Source organism: Gymnoscopelus microlampas (genome assembly GCF_963454915.1).
Source record: "Gymnoscopelus microlampas genome assembly, chromosome: 18".
In the NCBI taxonomy this organism is placed as follows: domain Eukaryota; kingdom Metazoa; phylum Chordata; class Actinopteri; order Myctophiformes; family Myctophidae; genus Gymnoscopelus; species Gymnoscopelus microlampas.
Window position 1 is genome coordinate 6,305,604 of NC_139955.1, and position 25,660 is coordinate 6,331,263.

The following is a 25,660-nucleotide window of genomic DNA, read 5'->3' on the forward strand; positions in this document are numbered from 1 at the left end:
CAGTCAGTCAGTCAGTCAGTCAGTCAGTCAGTCAGTCAGTCAGTCAGTCAGTGAGGGTATGCGGTTACTCTAACTCAGAGATTAGACGCCTCTGCCCTGCACAGTCTGATAGAAATCACAAAGCCTTAATAACAGAAATAGTCTATGTACGTTTAATTAATTGCAAAACATGACACCCCTTATTTAAAACAGATGGCGAATGCATTCTTCTCTTTATAGGGCCTACACAGGTAATAAAATTGCCTGTGAGACCTTTGTGAATTGAACCTCACAGTCAGCAGTCAGTCAGTCTGTCTGTCTGGCTGTCTGTCTGTCTGTCTGAGAGAGAGAGAGATTGTCATTACGGCTGCATCTCAACATGGAGTGTAGTCCGTTCTGCTGTGCTCATCCAGGCAGTTGGCCAGTAGTCACTTTGAGTGGCAATTGGGGCAAACGCAGTCAGTGGGGCAAACGCAGTCCGCACCAAAAATATTTACGATTCTGTCCCTATCGGTACATAACTCGGACGGCGCTGATTCGACTAGCAGACCATCGGCTGGTCGTCGCTGGCACTCGCGCCTGGGGGCGCTCGGGCGCGACTCCTCAGCCTCAAGGTCTGCTGAGTCGGCGTGCCTCCGTCCTGGTCCAAAACTATACTTTATCGGCGAAAAAAAGTAGAATAAGCCAACATAGATATACCATTAATAATGAAAAAGATACCCATTTGTTAATTGTTCAACACTTTATGACACATGGGATTGATGCTATAAAAGTATGCGGTCTGGAATACAATGACCGCTGGACAATTGGATAGAGAAGATTCCATGAAAAACAATGGATTGCAAGACTCAGCACAAAATATCCAGGGGGGTTAAACTTCTAAACTGCCCAACAGAACTGAAACTATTCACATATTATTACTAACCTAAACAATGTAGTTGATCACCTACATCAACCACAGAGTTGAGTGGGAGATCTCATTGTTGAGTTAATGAGAATATTAATGAAGACACATTGATACCAAGAGCCATCAGCAATTGGACCATCAACAGGGAGCTTATTGTCTTCCAAATTGGAGGTGTGAACATCAGAACTGTGGATATCCTAACTGGGTTCCAAGACTGTAGCTTTTTGGCATCTATCCCTTAGTTATAAATTATAGTGTAAACACATCTTTAAATGGAATTAAGAAATAGTTTTAATCCGAGGGTATGCGGTTACCCTAACTCAGAGATTAGACGCCTCTGCCCTGCACAGTCTGATAGAAATCACAAAGCCTTAATAACAGAAATAATCTAGGTAAGCTTAATTAATTGCAAAACATGACACCCCTTATTCAAAACAGATGGCGAATGCATTCTTCTCTTTATAGGGCCTACACAGGTAATACCACAAACTACCTGTGAGACCTTTATGAATTGAACCTCACAGTCAGCAGTCAGTCAGTCAGTCAGTCAGTCATTCATTGGATAGCCCTGCAGGAATGACCCGTCCAGAACCCTGTTTGGTGAATTCCCCAGGCCTCAGAGGACATGGTAAATGTCAGTGGGAGAAACAGCAGCGCTGGCTGTTGGCTGCAACAGAAGAGGAATGAGTCTTTTGTGAAGGGGTTGAGGGGTGGGATTGGAGGTGGCAGCAGGTTCACAGCTCAGCCAAGACAATATCTGAGGAAGACCCCTGTTTCTGTGAGGAAGACCCCCGTGGGAGAGTTCAACATGTCAGGAATGACATGTGAAAGACAGGAATACCATGCTGGGAGCCAGGCTATACACACTGCCATCGCTTCCTGGCTGCACCAGCAAGCAAGCAATCATGTTTGCTTTCTATCAATGTCGCTGGTATGACATGTTCCATGTTGGACTCATACAGATTACATGAACTACTTAATCCCTATATATTTTGTTATATGATAAATAGCGAAAATAGCCCATCTACAAGCTCACACCTTGTAGATCGGCTATTCTCGAACATATCTTTAAAAAGGTGCAATTTCTTTTCTAATTTTATATTTTAAAAACATCTTTGCCTATAATGACACGCCCGAAACAGGGACACCAGGCTGAAAGATGAGATGAGATGAGATGAGATGAGATGAGATGAGATGCGACCAGACCTTTATTTAAATTCAGGAGCCAAAGACAGATTACAGGGCAAGGGAAAAAGTACAGTAGATATACAGCATAATGGAGAGACATCACAGATGAAAGTGGTCAAGGTTTCAATAATGGTCAAATCAAACAAACAAGCAGCCTTTGCTTTGTGGTGTTGGTGGCGTTGGTTTGGGAAGGTTTTCATATGTGGAATGGTGTCCCCTGTAGAGACGGATGAGGACAGGTCAGGGTGAATCAGACTATTATTAGGGCCATAGATCACTGGCTGACAAAAACACACCATCAGCAACTGATAAAAGTTATCACACTGCATGACGCCCCTTCGCTATATAACACTGTAGCACAGTGTGTTCAGTCTCCAAGTAGCAGAAAGCTACAATCTGGAACTTATTTTATTCAATAAAATGATATTTTAATGAGTATGTTTATACAATACAAGTAAGACTCGCGAACGCTGGAAGCGAACGCAGCTCGAAAATATTGTGTGTGTATGTGAGTGTGTGAGTGTGTGTTTTGACTGTAGCTTCACTCTGGCGCACTCTGTTGGCCGCACCCAGGCAGTGCACTGCACACAGACACACACACACACAAGCCGAGCAGAGTTCCATAGTAGGCTCCACTTGGGCGGAGGCGCGGCTTCCTTCCGCGTTCGCAATAACTAGTACAACTGCAGTGATTGGAGGTGGTCTTTCTAATCTTCCATTTAGACATTTAGACCTCTCCCATGGCAAAGTGGCCATTTCCTCTTGACTGAAGGATGACCAGATCCAGCGACAATAATGATAACGTATTACTTAAGTTGCCATTTAATGCGTTGATGTCATATTTTACCACAGGCCTAATGTATCACATTTTGTTATTAACCGGCTGTAGCCAAGGGGATATTTCTTAAAACAAGCTTGTAAATAACTGAGCGTTCTTGATTCTGTACTTGAACTTGCATTCTTGTTTGATTCTCTTTTTAGGCTACAGAGGTGTACAGCTCCGGTAGTTCTCACTGGGTGAAAAGCAATGATTTTGGGAGGGTATCCCTCAGGCATACCCCTGATACTTAAGGGAGTATGTGTGTGTATGCTGCCCTCATTCATTAATGTACCACCTCCCACATACCTCCCACATATTCAGGTGTATGTACCATTTCTGAGACCTTCATTTGCATTTACCCCCTGTGGTGTCTGGCCAGCAAGGACCTCACACACCCACCCCTCCCACCCCTCTCACCCTTCCACCCCAACCACTTCTGAGCATGTGCAGAAAACTACATTTGATTGGAAGCTGTGGCTTATAACCCCACCCACCCACCCCACATTCTGCATGCTAATTCTTGGATAAACCCCCTAGTTTATACCCCCCCCCCCTCAGTGGGAAGGGTGGTTTATAGCCCCCCCCCCCCTCCCAGGGGCTGTGGCTTGTCCCCCCCCCCACCCCCAGTGGGAGGGGTGGTTTATAGTCCCCCCCCACTACCTGCACTAATTTTATATATATATATATATATATATATATATATATATATATATATATATATATATATATATATATATATATATATATATATATATATATATATATATATATATATATATATATATCCACACACACAAACAATATAGAAAAACACATGGCAGAACTCATGTAATTATGTTTATTGATCAAGAAAAATACATTTATACAAAACAATGGAACAGGAGCACACAGATAAGGTAAACTGTTTCAAAGAAGTATTTTGTTCCAGGGACCCCAGAAGCAAAGATTTGAGTTAAAAATGTTCACTCTAAAAATATATATATTCAAATATTCTGAATCAGAATCAGGTTTATTGTCACATCACAGGTTTAATTAAACAAAGTGGGTGAAATGTGTGTCTATATACTCACACTAGTACCTGAGATAAGATATGTGCATGAACATAGCAGCAATGTATACTGTGCATGATATACTTATGGACGTTAGTTAAGGTGCTTGGGAAAAAAAAGTCAAAAGTCAGTGCGTTATGCACAGGATTACAGTGCAAAATGTCAGTGTGTGTCGACCGCATAATCCACATAGACTGACATATAGTCAGCAAGTAGTGCCATGAGGAAGAGCAAAGAAAAATAGCGGGAAAAGGAAAACAAAGTCACTTGTAGGCTACTCATGTAATCCACGGGTGGGTCCAAGGAAGAGCTAAATCCAAGTCATGTGTCCCTGGTATAATCCACAGGAAGAAATACAGAAAATAAAGAAATATATTTTGTTCCAGGGACCCAGAAGCAAAGATTTGAGTTAAAATGTTTGCACTAAAAACATAGTCCTTAAGCTCTTTGTCGTCAAGCATTGGGTCCTGGAGAACACAGCGTTTGGTACAAGGTCCTGGAGATGATCTTGTGAACTTCTTCCTGCTGGAGGGCTGAAGATCCAAAATGGAAGTCCATCTTTGGAGTTGCTCTGTGTCCTCAAGCATTGGGTCCTGGAGAATGCAGCGTTTGGTATGAGGTTTTGGAGATGATCTCCTGAACTTTGGACTGCTGAAGATCCAAAATGGCAGTCCTTGAAGCCTTGAAGAAAAACAGAAGAAGAAAAAAAGAATTACAATTATTTCTTTTCAATTATAACACAGGGGTCTTTGAATACAAAAAGACAAAACAATGCCCTGTAAGTAGGCTACAATAAGAAATACAGGTTTGCTGTTTTCTGCAGGTCTAGCCCACTCTATTAAGATGCAAATAGCTTATGTGAATACTGTGAGTGTATTATGCATGTGCGCTTACCTTTTATAAAAACAGGATCAACATTACAGAAACTAATGCTTAGTTCTCCTAAAAGATGAGCTGCAACATCAATATTATGTGGAGAATTTACCCTGTTGGAAGAGAAGAACCGTGTTAGTTTTCAGTCATGTGCAATTTTTTTTATCAGTTAAAACATTTCCCCAGGACAGGAACTCAATCCACAGGCCTACCTCGCCCCACTATCCCCCACCACAAATCAAATTGGTGGGGCTTGGTCTCCCCTCTTACTAAAGCATGATTGTGATATAGTTGAATTTGGTTACTTACACTTCTTTTGGATTGAATTTGTGGTTATTCTTCTCCGAGTTGTGTAGACGCCTCACAGCCTCCTGTAAACAGCATGATTATAAAAGGTCAATTTGAGGAAATCAATGCTTTTGGCAAACCACCAAAGGAATACCAAAACACTCGCCCCAAACACAGTCACCCGGGCGCAAATCCGGTACATATCCGATAAAATCTCTACCTGGTATTCCCCCTAAAATGGTGGCGATCGTGTTTTGGGGTGAGCCTTCCGGTTGCCCACCAGAACATTAGTTACACTTATTTTTCTACAAGCAACTCATACAAAGAATTTTCTAGATAGTAGACACAGGGCCTATATAGTCAGACATAATTTCACTTACCGCAAGGTTGATGTTATTTGCTCTTTGGTGCAGGCAGAGGCAGCAGCGTAGACAAAGCATCATCCCGAGCAGCGTTGCTCTCGACCAGCTAAGAGGACCACCTAATAATTCTGTTCTTCTCGGAGTCGAAGGCTGGCGTCTGCGAGGACTCGAAGCAGCACCCGATGCATAAAATAAATCTCTACTCGTGTTTGTTGCCATTTTACTCACAAATTAAACAAATTCATCATGCAGTTAATAGTTTCCAAGCAGAGTTCTCTAACAACAAACTGCTATCCTGTAAAGCCAACTTGGTGCCTTGGCTAATACACGCCCCCGTGCTGTGGCTAGGGTTGCCAGATTCTGTGAGAGAAACAAGCAAGCAGGTCTACAAAAACAAGCCCAATAGAAGCGATTATGGGTCACATGACTCACATGAGCACTTTAAACCTACCAACTGTATACATCGGCTATTTGAAGATGGCAGATATACAAGCTATACAAGATATACTCGTGATGCAACTCGTTGTGAGCTTGTAGACTGCTATTTTCAAATAAAATTCTTGGTGCAAATTTATTATAAAAAAAAACCTGGCAACACTGGCTCAAAGACATCTCACAGACACGGTGTGAAGAGGCGGTGCTCAGGAGTGAAACATGAAACAATAGGAACATTGAAACCATCGACACCTATCATGCAAATGTTGTGTCTGCATGTAATCTAATGTCTATCCCCCAAAATACAAACGAAAACACACATAAAGTAGCCTTGTTTGTGATATGGGTAAAAAGTACAACACATTTTGGTATCAAAATGTGCTTAAAGTACCAAAAGTAAAAGTGCTAATACGTTTGAAAATAGCGTGTGAGCTTGTTGATGTATAAAATAAGGCTAAAGTGGTTAATGTATGTTTTATAATTTAATCATTTATATCTGCAAAGTAACTAGTAACTAAAGTTTTCAAATAATAGTAAATAAAATAGTAAGTAAAAGTATAGACAATTGGAAATACTTCAGTAATGTAAAATTACCTCAAAATTGTACTTAAGTACAATACTTGAGTAAATGTACTTAGTTACTTCACACCACTGTTTGTTGTACAGCACCTTGTGTAACAGAGAGGACCTCTGTTACTACAGTAACCTTGGTTATTAGTGTTTATTCAATCATTTTTAAACAGGGACATTGGTGGAACAAGTACTCAACTGTTCTGCTTAAGTAAAAGTATCAATAAGTGGTGTTCTAGCAACTCAATATTTGAGGTACCCCGTTTGGACCCAACTGCCGAGTTGCATCCTCACCCAGACCGGCATTTCTTTGGGAGGCCTGTCGAGATTTGGAATTTGCAAGGTACACGGACGGATTGTGCGCCATCATTCCTACCGATTGAAAGAATAGCATACAGATGTGTTTACAGTGCCACAACTGTACAGTTAAGCCAGATCAAAGAGAAAGTATCAGTAGTTAAACCACTGTGCACAGTAGTTGAGATTTAGACCCAAGACCTGATCTGTGTGTGTGTGTGTGTGTGTGTGTGTGTGTGTGTGTGTGTGTGTGTGTGTGTGTGTGTGTGTGTGTGTGTGTGTGTGTGTGTGTGTGTGTGTGTGTGTGTGTGTGTGTGTGTGTGTGTGTGTGTGGGTGTGTGTGTTAGAACCAAGACCTGATCTGTGTGTGTGTGTGTGTGTGTGTGTGTGTGTGTGTGTGTGTGTGTGTGTGTGTGTGTGTGTGTGTGTGTGTGTGTGTGTATATATATATATCTCTCTCACAGACAGACAGACAGACAGACAGACAGACAGACAGACAGACAGACAGACAGACAGACATCTCACTCATTGTTTTTTAATCAGTCATTGTGCAATAGTCTGTGTCTCTCTCTCTCTCTCTCTCTCTCTCTCTCTCTCTCTCTCTCTCTCTCTCTCTCTCTCTGAGCCCCCCCTCTATGAACCCCACACCTCCCATTGTTTGAACAAACCTCTAATTTACATGTGTAAGGAAGATTCCCAAGCAGAGAAAAGAGACGTATATCCAGGTATCTTAAAGGCATTTTAAGGTAAACAGTCCTCTCCCGCATTCATTGAAAAACTCCCACCTATCATTTATGTTGGGTGGGTGTATACCTTGCCCATGTATCCAGGTATATCACCTTTTTCACCCAGTGTCTCCTATTTCGCTTTTGGTTAGATCAACGATGCAGCTTTTATTAAACAGCTGTTTAATAAAAGCATAGCCTACCCTATATTAAATTAAATTTTATTCACAAGCTGCTTGAGCAGTGCTGTCAGTCCAGTCTCCACTTGTTGTGTTAAGAGCCTTAGCAGAAATTAGTGCGCCGCTCAACACCTGTGCATTGATTTATGACTCAATTTGTGGGAAGCATGAAACATGCAAAATGTGGCCACAAGAGATGCTCAGGTCTATCCCTGAGGACCTGTCTACAAATGCATAGCTGGCTGCATCCTGAAAGCCCGCCCCGAGAATATCTACCATGCCATGATGCCGGCCAATTAACCCTGCTGAACCGCCTACGTACCAGGGGCAGCTGCTTCTAATCACTTATTAATGAAGAAGTGGGGCCTGGCAGACGGCACAGCATGTGAATGCGGATGCGGCCAAACACATAATCCACATAAGTCCCCTGTATAGAGCGTGCCAAAAATCCTGAAGGGGGCGTCAACAAGTGTCTTTTCGTAGCAGCGGACATCTTTGAGGGGTATAAACCAGGTTGACTTAACATTGCCCAAAACAAACATGTCTGCGCGACTATGCCGCGGCCGCACCCACGCCCGTGGTGACGACGCATTGGCACGCTCTATAGACCACCTTCGCAACACATAATCACCACCTGTCCCCTGTATAGACCACCTTCACAACACATCCACAAGTTTCCAGTGTTTTCATGAGGCCTTGAGTGAATTATGGGCATCACTTCCTATTGTCAGTCATTCGATTCATTTTTAGTGATCACTGTCAGTCAATAATCATGTGTGAGGCTGCCCATTAGTCTGCCTACTCCCTCCACGCAGCTGATAAAAATTAATCTCTTGACACTTGAGGGGGCGTCAGCAAGTGTCACTTGGTAGCAGCAGCCTCTCTTAGGGGTCCATAAACAGCTTGTAAACTGTAAACAGCTTGTAAACAGTGACTCGACCGTGTTCTTTTTGTTCTACTCACAATGGTGAGGCCTCGCTCAGTGCCATAGCAGGTCGCATCGAGGCAATGCGGTAGATAAAGGCGTATTGGGTTTGTTTATAATTATGTCTGAATCATAGTGACGTGGCCGTGGTCCTGCCTATATATGGGCGTATGGGGTTATGTCTGAGTCAAGAGTGACGTAGACGTGGTCTGCCCATTGGGCCCATTTTAATTTAGGATACAGATAATGTGAAAGCAGATACATACATTGTATTTAGAACGTTAGCATCATACGCAGGTGTGTAAAAGCATGGCACTGGCAGCACAACTGGGCCCCGAAAAGTTTAAGAGGAACTTTTCAAACCTCGGAGTGCAGAAGAAGCGGACGGGGGCGGTAGTAGCTAATCATGTTGTTTGCCGTGGGGATCAGCTTTTACCTCTAAACATGATGATGAAGACTAATAAATATTTACAGTAGAGAAGCATGGCTCTATTGTGCTGCGCTGGGCAGGATGCGATGGAGGAAAGTGTTCCGTGTATGGAACACAGCTGGGCAGGACACTGAATAGCCTTATGTGACCAGTGGTGTAAAGTAACTAAGTACATTTACTGTACTCAAGTAGGCTACTGTACACATTTTGAGGTACTTTTACTTTACTTTAGTATTCCCGTTTTTGAATACTTTATACCTCTACTCCACTACATCTCAGAGACAAATGTTGTACTTTTCTTTTACACCACTACATTTGACAGCTTTAGTTGCTAGTTACTTTGCAGATTTATACTTCTGCTATTTGAAAATAGCAGACCTACAAGCTCACAACATGTCACAATGTGAAGCGTTGTGAGCTTGTAGATCTGCTAATTTAAAAAAAAAAAGAAGAACATTTTGAGTACTTTTACTTAAAGGACCACTTCACTCATTTTCAACCTATCTTATATAAGTAATTGGACTATGAACAAGTCAAGTCAAATGTATTTATATAGCACATTTAAAAACAACAGCAGTTGACCCAAACCGAGACACAGACCGAGTAAACAAAAATGGTTCCGTATTAGCATTAGTGAGCATTAGTGAGGACAAATTATATGAAGACAGGTTGAAGCCAGGTTGAAAATGGTTGTCCTTTGAGTATATTTTGCTGCCAATATTTGTTGTACTTTTTAATCAAAGTAAAACCTTTAGTCCTTAAATTCTATTTTTATATTGTGGTATTGCTACTTTAACTTAAAGGGGAAATCCACCCATTTTCAATATTTAACTATGTCATTAATATAGCATAAAGGAGTTGTGTGGAAATAAGAAAAAAGTTCCCCCCCTTCTGTGTTGCCTTGAACTGGAGGATTGATTGTGGGTTTAACATTGCAAATTACAACGTGATGACTCATCATGTTGTAATTTGCAATTTGCAAGGTTGGAGTTATGCTTGGTTTATACTTAGTTGTGCGCCAGTGCTGTCATACACCGCAAATAGCCCATCTACATGCTCACAACGTGTCGATCTGTGAGTTTACATTAACGAACAGTAAGTCTTTATTGTAATACATAATGTGGGAAGAAGAGAGTGTGTGTGTGTGTGTGTGTGTGTGTGTGTGTGTGTGTGTGTGTGTGTGTGTGTGTGTGTGTGTGTGTGTGTGTGTGTGTGTGTGTGTGTGCCAGTGTGATTGTATCTGTGTGTGGATGCACTTGTTTGTGCATGTGTGAGTGTGCGTGTGAATGTGCATGTGTGAGTGTGCGGGTGAATGTGCATGTGTGAGTGTTTATGTGTGAGTGTGTGTGAATGTGCGTCACTGCGTGCATGTGTGTGCGTGTGGGTGAGCGTGCTTGCGTGTGAATGTGCATGTGTGAGTGTGAGTGTGCGTGTGCGTGTGCGTGTGCGTGTGCGTGTGCGTGTGCGTGTGCGTGTGCGTGTGTGTGTGTGTGTGTGTGTGTGTGTGTGTGTCTCTGTGTGCCGGTGTGATTGTATCTGTGTGTGGATGCACTTGGGTGGATATGAATGTGTGAGTGTGCGGGTGAATGAGCATGTGTGCATCACTGCGTGCGTGTGGGTGAGCGTGCTTGCGTGTGCATGTGCATGTGTGAGTGTGTGTGTGAATGTGTGCGTGACTGCGTGCACGTGTGTCCACCTGGGAGAGCGTGCTTGCATGCGTGTGTGAGCGCACGTGCGCGCGCGCGTGTGTGTATGTGTGAATGTACTGTGTAGCTGTGTGCCTGTACGCCCCATCTTCAGAACCCATTCAGTGGATCACATGATGTTAGTGATGAACTGTAACACAATGTTTAAGATCAGGATCACATTTTGTTTAAGACTTTGAAAGTTTAAGACAGTTTGAGTTTATCTCAATCTAAGGCAGAAAACCAACACAGAGCTGATCACCTGCAGGAATCATCTCACGACGGGGCTCACGTGTCGAGTCATGCAACGGTCGTCTCCTGCCAATCACATGCAGCGCAGAGCGGTCAACTGGTGATAAATGTGGCCCATTATCTTTGAGCAGGATCAGAATCACAATTATGTCAGAGGAATTCATCTTGGTGATGTTGATGCATTACACTGAATAATGACTGCATGGAAACATGTTCAATGATTTACGACTAAAGCTGCTCAAAATTTAAAGATAAGCATAATGCTATATGAAAAATAGACATAGCCTACAAGGTTTCCACCTGACAGCGTCGATATTGAATAATACACTGTACCCTATAGACAGTAGAGGCTGCTATTGCAGTGTGGATAGATAAACATAAATGAATATTAATCATTGTATACAGTATGTTGAATGTGTACACAGTCTTTACATCCATAAGTAATAGTTGACAAATAGTTGACAAGAGCGAATGGATCATGCTCCATGAATAATTTACTATTTTACCACCAGTGGTGGTCTGGTGGAAGAGGTACTCAAATGTTTTACTTGAGTAAAAGTATCAATACCACCATAGACATACTGTTACAAGTAAAAGTCCGGTATTCAAATTTTACTTAACTAAAAGTACAAAAGTATTAGCATAAAAATATACATACTAAAAGTAAAAGTACTCATTACGCAAGTTTCCGACTCGTTGTGAGCACGTAGATCGGTTATCTTCAAATAGCCAAAGTACTGTATATAGGGCTGAAGTGGTTAGTGTATGTTTTGTAATAATAATCTAAATCTACCTCTGAGATGTAGTGGAGTAGAAGTAAAAGTATTGAAAACTGGAAATACTCCAGTTAAAACATACATCAAAATGGTACTTAAGTACAGTACTTGAGTAAAGGTACTTACTTTCCACCACTGTTTACAGTACCACCAAAGGTGACGTCTGAGAAGAGCTACGTACAGTACATGCCTGAGACGTCATGTTAGGTGGCAATATGATGAATTATCCTTGGAGCATGATCCAACGTGCACACTCTGTTCCTCAGCATTTCTATGGTGCCTATTTCCCAAGCTCTTTACAACGTGCGTTTCATTCTCCCATTCACACACGCACGCACACGCACGCACGCACGCACACACATTCACACACCGACGGTGGAGGAAACCATGCAAGGCACCAACCTGCTCATTGGGAGTAGTTAGGGGTGCATTGTCTTGCTCAAGGACTCCTCAGCATCAGAGAATGACTTTGTCAATTTCAATGCACAAAGAATATGACACACCGTTCCCCCTCAGCCACTTGCATTTCAATCTAAAACATCAACCGTCCCAAAAAATACATCATAAAAAGACAAAATCTAAAACGCTGAAACAAACATTTATGAACCCAATGTGTACAAAGTGCGGTTCATTTAAAAGTTAATAGCATAAATTATAATGCCACCCTGGTGCAATCCATTAAAAAAGTTACCAGCACAGTATAATAAAGTGTTGTGCATTTTACAGTGCAGTTACATCCTGTCCAGTCCAGTCCAGTTCAGACTAGTTCAGTTGGTTTGGAAGGGAGGACTTTGAAACGTTGCCAGGAGGAGCCGCGGATCGATCCGGGCAGCTCTTTATTTTTTTTGTAGTATTTCTTATTTTATGTTCAATACTTTATTATCCCTGAAGAAGCCCCCTGCTCGAGTCAAAACGTTGGTTTCTCATAAAAAATGTCAGCATCATGGCTACGAGTCGTGCAACCTTTTTTCATCTTTAATCCTTTGCTCAGAGTCTGTGGTCAGCACCTTTGCCCTTTTTGCCTGTTTGTTCAACAGTTCATTAGGATCACGCTCCAGACGGTCCGAGTGTGGAGGTAATATAAGACCAAACTGAATTTGACTTTAAATGATCAATACAACGTGAATACAATTATTTCTACATTATAGAGTGGGGCAATAGCCTATTGCCCCACTCTATAATGTAGAAATAATTGTAGGCCCCCTTTACACAATATTTTGCACTGCATTTTTATATATCATAGTCACACAATATTCCACATTATTTCGTGCGCATCAAACCTCTGACAGTACATCTTCCAGAATCACAATAACAAAATGTCCCCAAACATCATTCAACAAAACTCATCTGCATCTGCCGCTGTTGCATAAGTCAGTTTTCCCATGGCTATGCAGTTGGAAAGTGTTTTAAGCCAATTTTCAACTGAAGGTGTCCCTGTACCTGTCCAAACTGCCTGGAGTGCACAAAAAGTTATTCTCTTTTTACTTGGGTCTGAGGAAGTAGATTCGGCCACTTTACCTGCTGAGCCACTGTGTGTACTCAGAGGGTAACAGCATAACACATATCCACAATGTGCTATGGATAAATGAGTACATTTTTGTAACAAATGGAAATGCATAGACAAATGAAAACTTTAGTGGCTGTCTTTTTAAACCTGTGATCATGCTGAAAGTTACATAAACATAAACATAATACCGTTATGGGTCTTATTTGTACACTCATCAGACTTCAATTAAAGGGAAATGTTGCAGATTTTGAACCTAAATCCCACAGTTCTGACGTTAGGAGCTCATATAAAGTGTGTGTATGTGTGAGGGGGGGGGGGGTCCCTATGTCCTCTGATAACGTGTTGTTTTGCAATCCATATGCCTGATGATGTGAAATGATGCGGTATTGTTTCCCACATTACAGTATATATTGTACTGTATTGTCACGGTCGGGTGGAAACCTTGTATGTCCAAATCCTTTACCAAACAGATGTTTTATGCTATATTAGCACATTTTGCTGGGGACCCCCTGGAACTCCCTCTAGACCCCTGGGGGTCCCCGGACCCCCACTTTGAGAACCACTGATACAAAAGCTTATCATAAATGGCATACGTGCCCTTGCAAGGTATTCAAATGAGTGTAGAATTGCTCCTGTATGCGACCTGGGTCCAGTCCTGTTTATTCTGCCTGTTGTGCACTAAATGAAATACAGCTCAATACCAGAATAATTCAGAAATCAAACACTGGGACAGATTGGAAAAAAATGGCCGTGCTTTGATTTTGTGAACGCAGGGAAAGACACTTCGTCAGGCCACCATCACTGTGCTATTGATCTGTGTGTGTGTGTGTGTGTGTGTGTGTGTGTGTGTGTGTGTGTGTGTGTGTGTGTGTGTGTGTGTGTGTGTGTGTGTGTGTGTGTGTGTGTGTGTGTGTGTGTGTGCGCGCGCGCGTGTGTGCGTGTGCGTGCGTGTGTGTACTTGTACTGTACTTATATTGGACATTTCCGAGGACATTCGGTCCTCACAAGGATATAAAGATGAGGGATGAATATTTTCACTCTTCAAGAGGCTGTTTCGGGCTTAGAAGTCAAAAGTCCTCACGAGAGAATCAGTACGCGCGCGCGCGTGTGTGTGTGTGTGTGTGTGTGTGTGTGTGTGTGTGTGTGTGTGTGTGTGTGTGTGTGTGTTTCATCTCTAATGGCATCCAGGTGGGGCATAAGTCACAGTGACACTTTAATACATGATGGACTGTATGTGTGGAAAGCGGCTGGGAGTTAATGGCAGCCGGAGGCGTCTGCAGCAGGGCTGTAATGGTGTCTTACACCGCATGGCCACATTAACCAAACACCATGCAGTCAATGAAGTGACTTCACAAGGAAACAAACCATGAGCCTCCTGGTCTAAGCATAGCAGCCTTGCTACATTAGTGGGCTGTGAAAATTGTTTGTCCGGACCGAGCATTTCTCAGAGTTAGTGAGGCACGTGGGCACGGCGGCACGTGGACACATCATGATCTAACGCCGGGGTCTCCAAGGACCCCTTAGCTGAGAGAGAGAGATGAAGCAGGGACCCCCACTACATATTGTAATAAATTGTGTTGCTGATTTAAAAAAAAAACATAGACTTCATAGATGGCTTCATAGACTTGTTTTACTTCTACTCCACTACATCTTAGAGACAAATAGTGTACTTTTACTCCACAACAATTATTTGAAAACTTTAGTTACTACCGCAGTTACTTTGTAGATTTTGATTATTATTGCAAAACATACATTAACCACTTCAGCCCTATATACATTTCGGCCATTTGAAAATAGACGATCTGAGTACAAGCTCACAATGTGTCGTGATGCGACGCATTGTGAGCTTGTAGATCTGCTATTTTCAAAGGATTTTTATACATTTTGAAAACTTTCTTTGAAGAACTTTGAAGACATTCTGCATTATGAGTATTTTCTACTTTTGTTACTTTAAATATATTTTGATACCAATACTTTTGTACTTTTACTCAAGTACATTTTTTATTCCGGACTTTTACTTGTGTACTTCTACATTGCAGTATTGATGCTTTTACTTAAGTAAAACATTTGAGTACTTTTTCCACCACTGCTCCTGAGGCATGAATGTGTGTCCGCTCTGCTCGCTGCTTCCTCAGGTGTGGTGATTGGCTTCTCTATGACTCCACCCATCCTCGACAGCTCCAAAGAAGACCTCGTCATTCCAGTCCAGCAAACACTGACCATCACATGCAGGTACAGTACAATAGAATACTGTGTGTGTGTGTGTGTGTGTGTGTGTGTGTGTGTGTGTGTGTGTGTGTGTGTGTGTGTGTGTGTGTGTGTGTGTGTGTGTGTGTGTGTGTGTGTGTGTGTGTGTGTGTGTGTGTGTGTGTGCGTGCGTGCGTGCGTGCGTGCGTGCGTGCGTGCGTGCGTGCGTGTGTGCGCACGTGCCAAACATCCCAACAAGTACAGAAGTTTTTGAAAGAAAGACAATTTTCCTGGTTCTCACAAGAGAAATCGTTGTTTTATGATAAAAAAGAGAGTTAAGGTCCTTTCACACGGCAAGCGGCCAACACGCCTATGTAATTCAGTTGAGGGGCGGTGAGGCGAGCGGGCGCGGTCGCGTGAAACTTTCGCACGCGTGCTTGTTTGTGCACGCGCGCGCGGGCGGCAAGAGCTGGATTGTGGTGAGATTTTGCTTTCACCGCACCACGCAGGAGGACAAAACAACAATGATCGTGGTGCGGTCACCGCTGATCCGAGCGGTAAGGCCCGCGTGAACCGATTGCCGTGTGTTATGACCTTTATGCTTACAATTAGTAAAAGACACTCCGAAGTAAAAGCTTACAATGAATCATAGCGTGATGAGTTTTGAGCTTGTAGATGGAAAGAAGGAAAAATGTAAAAATGGCATAGAAACTCTGCATCATAAAATGTGTGTGTCCTCATAAGTAAGTAATACAGTTGTGTGTGTGTGTGTGTGTGTGTGTGTGTGTGTGCGCGTGCGTGCGTGTACGTGTGCGTGTGTGTACTAGGCCTAGTATATAATGTGTCAATGTGCGAATTTGACAGTTTATCAATTCAGGAGAAAACAATTCATGATGCCATATTAATGATCTCAGTCATGCCAAAATATGGAGCTAGGTGGGAATCGGATACTGGATCTGAGATTATGAATTCATAAATTCATGAAAAAATCACGTGATAAACTATTGACACAAAAAATGTTTCCAGTGACTTGACTTCCTTGGCCTACTGCAGCATGAACAATATATCTGATCAGTGTGGTGGTTTGTGAGATTAGCTGTGGAGGGACATGGATGGATTTATGCACATAAATATTGGGGCACATACAGTACATCTCAATGACTTACTTACTTCTAGATGGCCCTTAACCTGGCAGCATACTTGTTCACATTGGTGCCTCTGCGGTGATGTAGTAAAAAAAAAAAAACATTAACCCTTTAAGACCGGGAACGCATCTGTGTCATTTTAGATTTCTTTCAAGATTTTTCAAAAATAGCAGATATACTATACAAGCTCATGGTGCGGCACAGAGTTTCACGCTATGAGCTTATACTGTAGATCTGCTATTTTTGAAAAATCTTGAAAATTTGCGCAAATCTTTGAATATATATATGTTTTAAAGCGAACATTTTTGGGGGTCCATGGAACAACATATTTTGAGATGGGGGTCCGCGGCCAAATACATATCATTTTGGGCAAAAAAAATGGAAAAGTTGGAGCACCACTGATACAGCAACATAACATTTTTTCAAAGATTTGCACACATTTTCACAATTTTCCAAAAATAGCAGATCTACAAGCTCATAGCGCGGCACTCGGTATATATATAACTGCTATTTGACGTGACGGTCAGAGGACTGGGAGAAAAGTTAAGTACAAAACCTCGCCAACGCTCTGTTTGGAACTCCAGGGATGTGAGATGTAAGCCCATTTATAATGACCCCTCATCTCTGCTGCTCGCTACCAAGCCTCCACTCTATTGGTTAGAAAGAATTATGTCTCGGTAAAGCCGTTAACTGCAAACCAACCCAGAGCCACGCTTCTGACCCTCTCTGGTTCGTCGCACAAGACTGTCGCTCAATAGTAGCGGAAAAAGACGGTCCACAAGCTCATGACATGTCGCATCTCGGCACGTTGTGAGCTTGTAGATGAGCAATCATTTTGGTGGGAAATTTAGTCTTTGTGGGTTTTATAAATATTGAACAAATGGAATTAATTAACAAGAGCTAAATAATGACTACATTGGATACATTGGAACACAGGTTTTATTTTTTTTGCTTTCCCTGAAAAGTAATGGTTTTGGACAAATAGCCCAAATTCCATTGTGCCCCTGGCCAGTGGTGTAAAGTAACTAAGTACATTTACTCAAGTACTGTACTTAAGTACAATTTTGAGGTACTTTTAGTTAACTGGAGTATTACCGATTTTCAGTACTTTTACTTATACTCCACTACATCTCAGTGGCAAATATTGTATTTTTACAAACTTCAGTTACTACTGTAGTTACTTTGTAGATTTTGATTATGAATACAAAACTTACATTAACCACTTCAGCCCCATATACATTTCGGCCATTTGAAAATAGCCGATCTACAAGCTCACAATGCGTCGCGATGCGACCCATTGTGAGCTTGTAGATCTGCTATTTTCAAAAGATTTGTATACATTCTGTATAATAAGTACTTTTACTTTTGGTGCTTTAAGTACATTTTGATACCAACACTTTTTGTACTTTCACTCAAGTAAATCTTTTAATTCTGGACTTTTACTTGTAACAGAGTACTTCTACATTGCAGTATTGATACTTTTACAGTATTGAAGTAAAAAACGTGAGTACTTTTTCCACCACTGCCCCTGGCTGCGTGATGTTTTGGGATGAGGAGCATTTTTTGTCCTATCATTTTTAGCCCCCATCTGCATTACGAGCACTTCCAGTCGGCGAAGGCATGTGGTGAAAGCACGGCTATCATTTTCTCACAGAACAGCCATAATGATAGTGCTCCATCTCATTCATAATGACCCCTTATAATGCATCCACACATAATACATAACATAACATATAGAGTTTATGTGGCAAAGCAGTACACACACACACACACACACACACACACACACACACACACACACACACACACACACACACACACACACACACACACACACACACACACACACACACACACACACACACACACACACACACGTTTGTACCACTATACTTGTAAAGACATCAACATGTCAGGACACAGATTTTATCAATGCCATTTTTTTTGTTTGCCATTTTTAACCCAAACCCTAAAGCCAAAAATAGCAGCATGTACAAGCTCACAACGCGCTGCAGCGCGACGCGTTGTGAGCTTGTAGATCTGCTGTTTTCGGTGTGCGACACCGGCGCGAAACTAAATATAAATCAGGCATAACTCTAAATGCCTAATCCTAATCCTAACCCCAACGTGAAGCTTTTCTGTAAACCGTAAACTCTGTAAATCTAAAAATCCCATACCAATCTTTAAACCATAAAAACAAACATTTCTCTTGTGAGGACCAGGGAACTTTTCAAATCGTACCATACGTGTTTGGACATTTGTCACTCACAAGAATAGTAATAAAGTAAAACTACACATAAACACGCGAGCGCGCACGCACACCTGCACTACACACATGCAGTCGGGCACGCTCACCCATTTCCAGTTTGTTATTGTACATATACATACAGTCCTGACATGACCATTAGTTTACACTGAAATGGACCCTTTCTAACACACACACACACACACACACACACACACACACACACACACACACACACACACACACACACACACACACACACACACACACACACACACACACACACACACACACACGCATTACGAGTCCCCTCCCCCATGTCCCCCTAAACATTCATCTCTGTTCAATAAATACATATCAAGTGCTTTTTCTCCCTCCCCAAAATGTCCCCGCAGTAGCTCACCACCGGTTCTCAAAGTGGGGTCCTTGAGGGGGTTCCAGGGGTCCCGACAGCAAAATGAGGAACAGTTTATAAACATTGAAGCCTACTGTTCAATTTTTGTCTATTTGGAAATAGCTGATCTACAAGCTCATCAACGTGTCGCATCGTCACACATTGTGAGCTCGTAGAGCTGCTATTTTTGAAAGATCTTGACAAAATGTTGGCAAATCTTCTCTTCTGAGGGTCCCTGGCACAAAATCTAAAGGACTTTTCAACCATATCTTCATATCATTTAATTGGTCCTCATTAATGCTCATTATTAGATGACTCACACTGTGTCTCAGAGGATGGTTCAGAAAACTGCCTACCAGTGACATCATCGATAGGGATTCTAAACTAACAGAAACTACAGACTTTCTCTTCCTGGAAAGTTAGCATGCTGACATGTTTTTGTTGTTAACACATTCATTGCCAGTGTATTCATTCATTAATTCGCCTCTGCCAGCAAATTTACCTTAATTTGAGTCTTTTTGACGATCCACAGAAAAAAAAATCAACCCCAGAACTAAACAAACAATGTTGCTGTGGAAAGACGAGTCTCTCTTCTTTCCACCGGGAAAAAAACATTGTAACCTTGATCGTCCGTTCTGTTCTGTAGTTATCGGCAGTTGAATATAGCTTGTTTTCACCAAAAACGCAATCTGGGAAAAGAAAACCGAGATAAATGTATTTTTATAAATCTGATTTAGTGGACGGGGTGAAAATGATGCCATCTTATAATGAACATTTACTTGCTTTACTTACGCCTGACACCCTTATTATGGTATAGGCCGTGGACAAGGGACCTCCGGAGTTCTCGGTCACTGGCGTTCTTTTCTATCTGTGACCGGGTGTATCCCAGTCTCTTGGTGTCTTCCTGGAGATCCCACCGCCCCAAGGTGGAAGTCACCCCCTGGTGGTCGGGGAAACGAACTGCTGGAGTTTTTTTTCTTTGTTTATCTCTGAACTGCCTACAATCTCTTTAAGACTTGGCAGGGAACCCATTCCACACAGCTGCTGCAGAGTAAATCAAAAAGAGACTTTGTGACCTTTTGACCTCTCCTCATGCAGGGGACAGCGCACACTGGCGTGGGCCTGGCCTGACCCGGCTCTGGTGGGCCAGGACCTGATGGACCGGCAGGCCCAGCAGCCGTGGCCCACGGGGACCCCCGCCACGCAGAGGGGGGGGTCCCCGGCCCCGCCCACCCCGACGCAGAGGGTGGCCCTGGTGAGGGAGTGCGAGGGGAGACCCGGCAGGCCGTACTGTAAGAGCCTGGTGCTGAGCCGGGCGCGGGCCAACGACACCGGCTACTACCGCTGCTACTACCGCGACGTGAAGGCCATCATCGACGGCACCACCGCCGTCAGCCTCTACGTCTTCATCAGGGGTGAGTGGCCGAGGAGCAGGGGTGGAAAAAGCACTCGCACTTTTTTTACTTGAGTAAAAGTATCAGCACTGCAATGTATAAGTACTCTGTTAGAAGTAAAAGTCCGGAATTCGAAAGTACAAAAGTATTGGTATCAAAATGTACCAAAAGTAGAAAGTACTCTTTATACAAACACGCGTGAAGCCGGTTTTATGATTGCATCATGATTTTTTTTTTTGCCATTTTAGCCCTAACCCTGAAGCCGAAATTAGCTGATCTCATTGTGAGCTTGTAGATCAGCTATTTATCGGTACCACTGGCACACAACTTACTACACACACACGCACGCACGCACGCACGCACGCACGCACGCACGCACGCACGCACGCACGCACGCACGCACGCACGCACGCACGCACGCACACACACACACACACACACACACACACACACACACACACACACACACACACACACACACACACACACGTCATTTTAATACGTTCCACCCCATAACAGAGAATCGGTGATAGAAGAAGTACTCAATTTTTTTTACTTAAGTACAAGTATCAATACTCCAATGTAGAAATTTACTTTAGTAAAATTACAGAAGTATTGGTATCAAAATATACGTAAAGTGCAAAAGTAAAAGTACTCATTATGCAGAATGTCCCATTTCACACGTTTTCAAATGTATAAAATGTTTAAAAATCTTTTGAAATTAGCAGATCTACAAGCTCACAATGCGTCCCATCGCGACACATTGTGAGCTTGTAGATCGGCTATTTTCAAATGGCCGAAATGTATATAGGGCTCAAGTGGGTAGATGTAGTGGAGTACTGTACTTGAGTAAATGTACTTAATTACTTTACACCACGGCAGAGAATCACGTGTGTGCAATCACAGGCACACTCTGTTTGTACCCGTGATGTACTGTATGCACGCACACACACACACACACACACACACACACACACACACACACACACACACACACACACACACACACACACACACACACACACACACACACACACACACACACAGGTTCATGGTTCATGATTGTTATGTTTTGTATAGAGGTCCACAAGAGTAAAATCTACCTTTGTCGGGCTGAAATTGCAGCAGCACAGAAACAGTGATCAAAACAGATACATGATAAACACTGTTATCTTTCTGCCTCGGTGACATCAAGATAAACAACGAAAAACTCATTATTTTTCTTGTTCCAAGGTGACCACCTGCACATCTACATTGGTTACATCAGTTCTCATCTTTGTGAGATACTGTACAAAAACAGAGGATCAGAGCAAAAATTAAAAACGGACAAACACACACTCAACAGCTAAGCAATTAGACATTTGACACATCATGTTATGTGCTTTCTTTAAGGTATCTGTTTACTGTATTTAGTTCGATTTTCCTTTTGTTATGATTAAGTAACTTTACTTTATGAATAACATGTAATTTTGTCCAATCTGTATGGTAGAGTATGTTAATACAATATAACACAGGGGGGAAACGGGATAGGTGTGCTCTAGGGACATCTGGGGACCTCAATGTAAAATTGGCTATTTTGTCCAAAATGTTAAAGAATTAAATATTTTAAAAATGGTCATTAAAATGGTTCATATCGAGGTGCCCAAATGTCCCTAGTGCCCACCTATCTTGTTACCACCACGCAGGGGTAACCTTTATGTATATGGGAAATCACTTTTTTTTTTTTATTACATTTGGTGATACCAATAAATGTAATGTTGGTGTGGCACACTGACTATCAAGAAAATAAAAACTTCATGTCAAAAAGGTTGCAGACCCCTTATATAACGTATACAATCGGGGTGGTTGTATTTTGTCTCCCTGCTCTTCTATTGAGACATTTAGATTGCGTCAAAGGTCATGTCTCTCCTAGACACAGGAGCTGACACGAATTTTGACCTGATGGTCAAGATCAAATCTATCCCCTGAGCAAGCAGCCAGGCTCCATTAGCTCAATGGTAAAAATGTCAGCACTTGCGCAGGAAACCGGGTTCAAATCTGGGGTAGAAGAGGAAGGTTACATACTGTAGTGCAGCTTTAATATGCGTTCTTGTCCTAATCATTCTCTTTTCCCCTGGTTGTCACGTACTCACGTGCGTTTGCCTTGTTTGTTCTTTGCCGTGGGTTAGGTTTACCCACTTGCATTTGGTGATGTGTTAATTGTTTAATTGCTCAGCTGCTCTCATGTGAACTGGCGCAATTGAAATGAGGGTGGTTGTTTGTCATTTTTCATGGTGGTCCAAACATGTTGGCGTTGTAGGTGTAATGTTGTTTTAATCAAGGCTTTTTCATCCTGTTATAATTGAGTGCCTCTGTTATTTTTATCATGTTTTGTCCCGTTTGACCCAGGAGTAGCTCTGATACTTTTTATTGCTTGTCTCTCCGTTCACCACCGGTGTTGTTTTTAAACTTTTTTTTTTTTTCTGTTTGTAAAACAAAATCCATAATTTGCCAGGAGTGACTACACAGCTGTGTGGGAGTGTTGTGTACTCATTCTGGGTCAGTGTACCTTTCCAAAAAAGAGCTGCTTACCTTTATTCCACTGTCCTGAAGCTGATACATCTGCTACATTTACTTAAGTACTGTACTTAAGTACACTCTTGAGGTATTTGTACTTTACTTGAGTAATTCCATTTTCCAATACTTTTACTTCTACTCCACTACATCTCGGATCCGAATGTTGTACTTTTACTCCACTACATTTATTTGAAAACTTTAGTTACCAGTTACTTTAATTAGATTTGAATTATTATTACAAAATATACATGAACCATTTTAGCCCTATATACATTTCGGCCATTTGAAAATAGGGGGGGGGGGGGGGGGCGGGGGCGGAACAGAGGCGATGACAGGCAAAATCCCTCAACAGCGACACCCGCAGGCAAAGATTACTTTTGACATTGCAGTTGAAAAGGCTTTAGAAATGTGAGAGAAAAACACCTGCAATGGATCACTGGAGTGGAATTTTCAGTTAAAACTTTTTATACACGTTTGAAGGACCATGACAAAGACTTTTAATGTGTTGTAAAACCGAATGTCATGAAACCTTTAAGTTTTAAAGTTAAACATGTACATAAGATGTTTCTGCAACGATATTTAAGTATTCTGGTACTTTTAACTCAAGTACAAATTTGACAGAGCAACTGTCACTTGTAGTGGAGTAATATTTGACCATGAGTATCTATACTTTGACTCCAGTGCTGAGAATTGAGTACGGTGTCCAGCACTCGGCCCTGCATGGGGCTTATTGGTCCTCTCATGGTATAAGCTCCCGTTTATGCCCCCTGACAAGGTGCCAAAACAGTTTCCACAGATCTAACCAGGAGGCTGATTAACAGCAGCTGAAATCACAGCCATAAATTAGGCCTCAAAGTGTTCAAGGATGAGAGGGGACACATGTGGCTTCAGTTAGACACACTGACACACGCGCACACAGCCCCCTGTGCCCCACTGCGCTGCACGCCAGCCCCTAAACACATCTCGTTGCCGTCGGGCAGAAACCTCTCCCTAACCATCTCCATAATTGTAACTTTTTGTGTGTTTCTTTTAGTTTATTAACGCCCTACTTCATCATAATACAGCGGCACTCAAAAGCATCAAAAGTCAGATTTACAAGCTTGTAGATCTGCTACTTTTGAATTTGAATCCTGAAATATAACAGCAACGATATGCAAACGCGCACGCACTCACACATGAAAGCATGTGTGCGTGCGCATATGCACACTTGCACATGAAAGCATGATGGCATGCAGATATGCACATTTGCGCGCACACACACACACACACACACACACACACACACACACACACACACACACACGCAATTGTGTGTGAACGGATGCAGGCACTCGGACTCACGCAAGGCTCACAAAGCCTCGCGTTGTGAGCTTGAAGATCTGCTATTTTCACAATATTTATCTGTGAAACCGAGTCAAACAAACTTGAATGCCTCAACTCCTATTCCAAGTGCTTTTCAGGGTGGGGGGTCCCCAGTTCAAATATGATTATTTTGCGGGGTCACGGCCTGAATAGGTTGAGACTTACAGTACATGATAGAATGCATAGAGACAGTGTAGCACCTCAAGAAACCAAGAACAACCCCCCCCCCTCTCCTCCCACGCTGTGCTTGTGTTGAGCAGTTCTCAGGTTGTATACAGCACACAGTATACCTGTGGTTATGTACTGTATTCTCAAGCACTTTCACTGTGAGGACTTGTGTGTTTGTTCACTTCCACGTGTTGTATTTTGTTCACCACGGGGCAGAAACGTAAGCCTTTGCCATCGTTTGAGTTTCCTGAAAGCTTGAAGTGAATGCTTTGGGTCCCGTGGGGGAAAAGAAACTATGAGAATAATAGACAGCTTTAGTGTGAAAAGCCCCCAAAAAACCCTCATACATCTTTGGCAGTTTGACAGAAGTTTCCATGCTGACAGACGTCACTGTCGGCTGGAAACCTTGCATGTCCATCCCCAGGGTTGTGCGCGCTCAAAGTAGTGTGTTCTGTTCACTTCATGTGGGCCAAAACGGATACATTTTTGGGACTGCTCCACGGTTTCCTTTATCTCTGAAAGGCAGCCTATTGAAAGGCAAAATTCCATACAAAGTTTGTTGCGGTGTTGCGTGTTAAGGGCATTGATTGATTGAGACAGTGTGGGGGAGAGAGTTGTTAAGAGTGACGATCGTAGGCCAGGTGCTGTTGAGCCTCAGGATCATGTTGAGCGACATGGATATGGCCTGTAACTCTTAACTTCAATGTCCCTCTGCCAAATCCCGCTGTCATTCAACCATATCATTTTTGTGATGCAGGTCGTCGCGGACGCCAGGTGTGACCGGTGTGTGTGACAACCCGGTCATTTACAACCGTGGAATCGTTGCCACCCACAACCATGAGAAGTTGATGTTTAAGCTTTTTGAGCTAAGCTATGTGGACTATATAACATAATCTGTTTCAAACATTGCACGTATTACTCTGCGTGCTAGTGCTACTGTATGAAGATGATATCCAAAGCGC

The 25,660-nt window shown here is 42.5% G+C and overlaps 1 protein-coding gene and 1 long non-coding RNA gene across 2 annotated transcripts in view; one reads left to right on the plus strand and one right to left on the minus strand.

The window, feature by feature from the left end:
* flt4 (fms related receptor tyrosine kinase 4) overlaps positions 1-25,660 on the plus strand; it is a 137,729-nt gene that overhangs the window by 36,225 nt on the left and 75,844 nt on the right. The window contains exons 2-3 of the mRNA XM_084041495.1: positions 15,383-15,479; positions 20,317-20,633. Of these exons, the coding sequence (XP_083897621.1) occupies positions 15,383-15,479; positions 20,317-20,633 (414 nt within the window). The remainder of the gene's footprint in view (positions 1-15,382; positions 15,480-20,316; positions 20,634-25,660) is intronic.
* LOC311033825 lies at positions 4,447-5,781 on the minus strand. Its single transcript, XR_014599548.1, has 4 exons — positions 5,485-5,781; positions 5,126-5,187; positions 4,838-4,929; positions 4,447-4,624 (listed from the first exon to the last, which is right to left on the minus strand). It is a non-coding gene; the product is annotated as an uncharacterized lncRNA (long non-coding RNA).